We start from the raw sequence: 7,493 nt of genomic DNA, 5'->3' as shown, positions 1-7,493 counted from the left end.
TAGAAGGTTGGCAGTTCAAATCCATTCAGGAGACATGTTTATCCATCTGCTTCTCAAAGTTCACGTCCTTGAAACCCCTAAGGAGTTGTTTTACTCTGAACATATGGGATTGTCATGAGTAGGAATCAGCTTCACAATCCTACTCCTGAAATGTGATTACTTTAATATTAAACTACTAAATCGAGAAGGAAAACACAAAGACTTAAATTTCTTTCAAAATTCTTTATAACAGGAGCACAAACAATTCATACAAGCTTTCAGATTGGCTAAATAAGCAGCAATAAAAATACTCCACGTGCCCTGAAGTCTTGCAACAATTTGATTTAGTCAAATTACGATTACCTGCCTCCATCTAAGTAGTTAGTATCTCATGTGTTTTTAGCCAGCATCCTATTTCTTTTTAAAGTGAACACAAACATTTGTTAATGTTAAGAAATTATGAAGCGCATGGAAATAATCACTCAAACTTCTAATATATTAGAATTAAGTCTACTGCTTTCTCTAATTATTTGGGGCTGCAGAGAAAAATGAGATTTCTTCAAAGTTTAGTAAATTGCTAGAGTTTTCTTCTAAGTTTTATGCATCACATATTGTCTTTATAGTCAGACAACCTATGTTAGCTTCAGTCCTTTTGCTTGTCAGCTGTGCAACTTTAGAAAAGTGTTTCAGCATCTCCAAATCTTAGATTTTTCACCTATAACATAAATATAATCAATTCCTACCATTTAAATTGGTTGTAAGGATTAAATGTGATAATGTGTATAAAGCTAGTCCATGCATGGCACATCACTGTTTGGCATTATTATTGTTGAGAGTCTATAAACTCACCTTTCTCCCAATTAATTTCATTACCTGCTCTTTAAATAGGTAAGTGTCAGAAGAAGTTCCTATAATGTCGATGTGTGTCCTATAAAAATTTACCAGCACTTGAAGGTACCTTGATCTCTGTTGCTCACATGCTAACTTAATAGCTCTTTTCTCTCTATTTTCCTTTCCTTCCAAAACAAATGTCTCTTTTCTAAGTTCAAACTGAAGACAATGTGAATATTCCTCAATGAGATGTTTTACATGCTTTACATTATTGGGCTGAGACCCACCTTGAGCATTTTTTAGACAAATTGTAGAAATATCACCATCCACTGTCTCTTGACATAGAACATTAAATTTTTTCAATGTGTTTTTATAACATACACACTTCTGTTTCAAGTAAAGGAAAACATCTGTGTCGAGAACAAGTGTTTCTTCACTTCCAGCTGTCTCATGTACTGAAGTCCTCAGTGACTCCATTGAGTTACTGCTACGCTGTACATGCCTTTTAGGGCTTTCATCACTCCCCTTTTTTCCTTCACTGATAATAGTTCTCTTTCTTTCTATTAGAGAACGAGCTTTTAACAATAAAATTTCTCTGAGCCTCTTGATAGCCAGAAACGATCCTTGAACAGAGATTCTTCCATTGGGTTGCAAAGGACTGAAGCATAAAGTTGGGATTTTCTTTTTCAGGTCCCTTGTCAGATTTTCTAAAATAACTTGACTTTGAAAAACAGAGAGATCAAGAATAGCACTTACAGCACAGAAGACCTAAAATTTTAAAAGAAAGAAATGAAATTTTCACTGCCTAGTAAAATAATACATAAGTACATTCTTTTTCTACCACTTTCTCTTTCTCTCCTCAGAGGTTGCCCAAAACCAGACCCAACTGCCCAACCCAGACTTCCTGGCTTGTTGCACCATAGCACCCATCAAAGAGATCCCACAACCCCATCAAGGCCATGTTGCTCAATCTGGGACTAACAATTCCTTACCACATAACCCCAAAAAAGAGATTGTCAAATAGTTTTCAGCTAAAGAATACTCCTTTGAAAAAAATCTTATGTAGAACCATAGATAGAAAATCGTTCTGTTTCTTCTTTGAAAACAAGAGATGAGGACTCGACCCTTTTGGTCTTATGTCCTATCTTTGAAGTTCATCACATGGCTTCACAGAACCGTAGGTTTCTTACACAAAGGAATTTGTAAACTAATGCTTGAACAAACTTTTTCTTCATATTCCTTACTATTTCTTTTCTGATTCCTTTTCATAAAAATTATATTTTCCCAAATGTAAAGCCTTTAGGTAGGTATTTAACATCATCCATGTTCATAAATGGTCACTTTCACCTGAAAGCATTACTTGGACATATACAAACACAAAAACAAGAGAAACAATAGCTGTACATTTTCACAAGATAGGTTTGGCCTATATTACACTGACTTAAGTTAGGAAGATTCAGTTGTCTTTTCTAGAAGTAATGGTCTGAAAACTCCATCTCTTTAAGTAGGGAAGACATTGCTAAAAACCTGGATTCAAGAAGTATCAGTACACCGGAAGCATCACACTTACCTTTTCACTAAAACAAGAGACTGTGAGTTGAGCCCGTAAAGTCTTCCCTAGATGGTGTTTCTCTTTTCTGATGACATCCTCTGCAACTAAGTGGACATATGTCTTCCATTAGAAGTGTGTGTGACTAAACACATGGCTTAATTCTATTACCTAGAATGTTGAAGGGATTTTTCCACTGCATTATTCCAATAAACTCAACATTCAGATAGCTTGTTTCCTCCCTAACACACGAAAATTCATTTTATGTGTAAATATGGTCTTGTTGTTGTTGCTCTAAATGCTATTGAGTCAGTTCTGACTTGGTAGCAGCCCTGTATGGGGTTTCTGAGGAGAGACTGGTGGATTTGAACTACTAACCTTTCTGTTAGCAGTCCAGTGCTTACCCTACAGAGTCACACCAGGAATTCAAAAGATGACCTTAGTCATACTTTTATAACTCACCCCTGTGCCCCGATTTTCAGCCAAAACAATAGACAGATAAAAGGAATAATACCACTAGGGAAGTATACACACCTTAATCAGCCATTTGAAATCAAAAGGGCAGTATCTACCCAAGACCAAAGTTCAAAAGGGTTAAGAAAGAAGGAGAAATGGAAATAAGAAAGATGGCAAGGACATGTGCTAAGTGATGTCACATTGTGGGGATTGCAACCCAGGACATGAATCAAAATGTGTATGAAGAGATGAATGGAAAACAGATCTGCTCGGTAAAGCTTCACCTAATTCAAATTAAAGGTGTTTGTTTGTTTGTTTGTTTGTTTGAAACCTTAAAATCAGTTCCTTTTCATAGCAACCCTGTATAGTGTTTCTGAGGCTGTAATCCTTACAGAAACAGAAGGCCTCACCTTTCTCCCTCAGAGTGGCTTGTGAGCTTGAACCACCAATGCTGTGGATAGCAGTCCAGTGCTTATCCTACAAAGCCACCATGGTCCCATATGTATGAATAGGATACCAAACATACTGTTAATCACTGTCATAGGTAGACTTTACCTTCTTGAACCCAGGATATACCATATCTTTTTTAACTTTTTATTGTTAATTGAGTGAAGGTTTACAAAGCAGATCATCAGTTTTACATTCAACAAATCATATGTTTTCTTTCAATACAATGATTGTAATTCCCTCCATGTACAGTTAACAGTATTTACCTCTAGTCACTGTAACTATTGCATACTTCCCTGCGTTTCATGCTACCTTCATTTTTACTCTGTTAACCTCCCTCTTGTTGTATATTGCCTACCCTGTCTCCCATGTTAACATATGTCCACCTTCTAGTCCATGAATAATTTTCCCTCCCTCCTCCCTACCATAACCATCATAGATTGTTTCTTTCACCAAGAAAATCTTATGTTTTTATAACATTGATATCATACAAAATTTGTCCTTTTGTAATTAACTAATTTCATTCAACATAATGTCCTCCAGGTTCATCCATTTGTGAGATGTTTCACAGGTTCATCTTTATTCTTCATTGTTGCATAGTATCCTGTTGTGTGTATGTATCAACGTTTGCTTAACTATTCTTCTATTGATGAGTATTTAGGCTGTCTCCATCGTTTGATACATTTTCTGTAGATAGCATATTGAAGGATCCTGTTTCCTTATCCATTCTGTTTTCTCTGTCTTTTGACTGGTGTGTTTAAACCATTTTCATTCATTGTAATTATCGATAAGTATTCAAACTTTATGCTGAGCAAATAATCTGAGAAGCTAGATTATATGAAGAAAAACATGGCATCAGGATTGAAAGAAGATTCATTAATAACCTGTGATATAAAGATGATACAACCTTGCTTGCTGAAAGTAAAGAAGATTTAAAATATTTACTGATGAAGATCAAAGAGCACAGCCTTAGGTATGGATTACATCTCAATGTAAAGAAAACAAAAATACTCACCACTGGACCAATAAACAACATTCTTATCAACAGAGAAAAGGTTGCAGTTGTCAAGGACTTCATTCTTCTTGGATCAGCCATCAACATTCATGGAAGCAGCAGTCAAGAAATCTAACGACGTATTGCATTAGGCAAATCTGCTGCAAAAGACTTTTTAGTGTTGAAGAGCAAAGATGTCAGCTTGAGGACTAAGGTGCACCTGATCCAAGCCATGGTATTTTCAGTAACCTCATATGCATGCAAAGCTAGACAGTGAATAAGAAGACAGTAGAAGAATTGATGCTTTTGAGTTGTGTTATTAGAGGAGAATGTTGAAAGTACCATGGGCTGCCAAAAGAACCAACAGATCTGTGTTAGAAGTGTAGCCAGAGTGCTCCTTGGAGGTCAGGATGGCCAAACTTTGTCTCTCATACTTCGGACATATTGTCAGGAGGGACCAATCGCTGGAGAAGTATATCATGTTTGGTAAGATGGAGGGTCAGAGAAAAAGAGAAAGACCACCAATGAAATGGATTGGCAAAGTGACAGCTCAAGTGTGGCAACAATTGTGTGGTTGGCCCAGGACCAGGCAGTGTTTCGTTCTGTTGTGCATAGGGTCGCTATGGGTCGGTAACGACTCAACGGCACCTAATAACAATATGAATTGATTACTGTCATTTGCTGTGTGGTTTTTATGGGGCTGCTGATTTCTTTGTTCCACAAATTTTCTGTGCTGAGTTAATTTTCTGTGTTGTTTTTCCTTTCATTCTTATTTCTGTTGTGTTAATGTTTACTAAATCTTTCTGATTTTCCTTTTTTTAATTTTTATTTTGAGTGCAGGTGTATTAATTTTCTTGAAGTTACCCTGTAAATTTCTAAGTTTTTCCCCTGTTTCAAATAGTCTCTTTTATCTTGAAATCTGCTTGATTCCTTGCCATTTGGAAACTCTTTTTCTACACTCTTTCCTCTTTTTGTTTTGTAGTTGAATTCATTATGAATTGATATCTGTTGTTCCCTATTTTTTGTCTTGTAGGTTTGTTTTACTTTAAATACTTGTGTATCTGGATTGAGTTCTGAGTGGTATTGTCATGCATGGAAATCTCAGGTTGTTGTCTACTGTTGTTGGTTCTCAGTCCAAAGAACACCCATTAGCATTTTTTGTAAAGTTGCTCTGGTCATTAAAAATTCCTTTAAGTTTTGTTTATCAGAAAAAGCCCTAATTTCAACCATCGTATTTGAGAGTTAGCTTTGCTGGGAATATGATTCTTGGTTGGTAATTTTTTTTTCTTTCAGAGTTTTATATATGTCATTCCATTACCTTCTTACCTGCATAGCTTCTACTGAGAAATCAGAGCTTAGTCTTACTGATTTTCCTTTATAGGTAACTTTTTGTTTTTCCCTAGCTACTCTCAGGACTCTTTCCTAGTCTTACGATTTTGGAAAGTTTGATTATGATATGTCTTGGTGATTTTCTTTTGGAAACCTATTCTGTTTGGGGTTCCTTCAACTTCTTGTATGTTTATCTTCTCTTCTTTCATGATGTTGGTAAGTTTTCTTCAAGCAACTTTGACAATTTTATCTGTGGTTTTTATTGACTCTTCCTGTTCTGGAATTCCAATCACCCTTAAATTATACCTTTTTATGGTGTTCCACATAACTCTTAGGCTGTCCAAAGATTTTTATTATTCTTTTTTCTAATTGTTCTTCTAATATACTAGTATTGAGAGATTTATCTTCAGGCTCACTAACTCGGACTTCCATTGCTTTGAATCTACTCCTTTGCCTTTTTAATGTATTGTCCATTTCTGAAATCTTAATATTAATCATCTGGATTTCTAATTGCAGGTTTTGTTTCAATTTTTTTTTTTAATTTCTTTTGTCTGATTATTTTGTTTTTTCTTGCTTTTCTGCATCCAAATTTTTATTATTAAGGAATATATTATTACAAGTGTCTATTATATTGCTTAACATTCAATTATTTTCTCATTCAATTATTTTTTTTTTTTTTTTTTTTGCTTTTTATTGGAAATTGAGTGAAGGTATACAGAACAGATCATCAGTTTTACATTCAACAGCTCATATACTTTGTTTCATTACAGTGATTGCAATCCCTTCCACGTAACAACAGTTAACAGTACTTGCCTCTGTTAACTTTAACTAGTACACTCCCCAGTGTCTCCTACTCCCTTTCATCTTTCCTCCTTGTTGTATGTTGCCTGCCATGTCACCCATGCTGACATGGGTCTACCCTCTAGCCTGTGAATAATTTTCCCTCCCGCCCACCCGTAACCATCATAGTTTGTTTCTTTTTTCTTTGTTTTTTACTTTCAACCAATCATACGTCTTGTTTCATTTCATTGATTACACTCCCTTCCCTGTAACAACAGTTACTCTGCTTTCACCGTGTGACTTCTTTTTTACATTTTATTTTTCATAAATGAGCAAAGCAAAAATATTTGATGTATGCATACAAAACAAAAATATATATATTCATTTAAATGTCCAAAGGGCACATTTTGCAAGACAGTCTCCTGCCGGCAAGCACACAGCCTTTCTCAGTTCATGGACTTAGAGTCCTCAGTTGCTCTATCTCTCTATGCCATTGACTCTGCCACCGTGTCTCCTGTCACCGCTTTTCTAGGTAGGATCTCACGTTTCATTCATGCTCTTCCTTCTTGATTCATTTGTCTTGTTTGTTTTTGTAGTGTTTTCTTGAATTCTTCTTAAGCTTTTTCTGTGTTCTTCTTGCTTTCCTCGATCTTCCTGTCAATCCTTTGCAGGTACCTAAATGTCATTCTTTTCAGTTCCATTACCTTTTCCTCCTCAGAAATATTTTGTGTCTCCGCATCTTAGTCATTTGTTTGAGCCACTCTCTTGTTTTATCATTCGAGCTAAAATTGTCTGTTGTTTCCATGGCATTGTAGGGTTGTCATATTTGTTTTTACATTGGTGTGTTTTTAGGCTCTCACCAACAGTCTCCTGTGGGTATAGTTACAGAATGGAAGTGTTTGTACACCTCAGTTTAAGGAGGGTTTAGCTGGTATTGGCTGCTATCTATCATTGATCAGGTGGTATAAGAGCTGGTATTGGCTCTTGCCCACTTAAGCTATAAGGGCACAGCTTCTGTCTCCTGTATGGTACAAAAGATAAGAAACCCTCCCTCCCACACACAAGAAAGCAAAACAAAACAGAATAAACAAGCAACCAACCAACAATGAAAAGAGAAAATAAATAAAT

At 35.8% G+C, this 7,493-nt stretch overlaps 1 protein-coding gene across 1 annotated transcript in view; it reads right to left on the bottom strand.

The window, feature by feature from the left end:
* Nucleotides 1–816: 816 nt before the first annotated feature.
* RBM43 (RNA binding motif protein 43) overlaps nt 817–7,493 on the bottom strand; it is an 18,959-nt gene continuing 12,282 nt past the window's right edge. The window contains exons 3-4 of the mRNA XM_006834595.1: nt 2,381–2,466; nt 817–1,578 (exon numbers count right to left, since the gene is read on the bottom strand). Of these exons, the coding sequence (XP_006834658.1) occupies nt 817–1,578; nt 2,381–2,466 (848 nt within the window). The remainder of the gene's footprint in view (nt 1,579–2,380; nt 2,467–7,493) is intronic.

This window comes from Chrysochloris asiatica, unplaced genomic scaffold (assembly GCF_000296735.1).
Source record: "Chrysochloris asiatica unplaced genomic scaffold, ChrAsi1.0 scaffold00012, whole genome shotgun sequence".
Taxonomy (NCBI): Eukaryota; Metazoa; Chordata; class Mammalia; order Afrosoricida; family Chrysochloridae; genus Chrysochloris; species Chrysochloris asiatica.
Note: the sequence above shows the minus strand (reverse complement) of the source record. Positions and strands in the feature narration are given on the sequence as shown.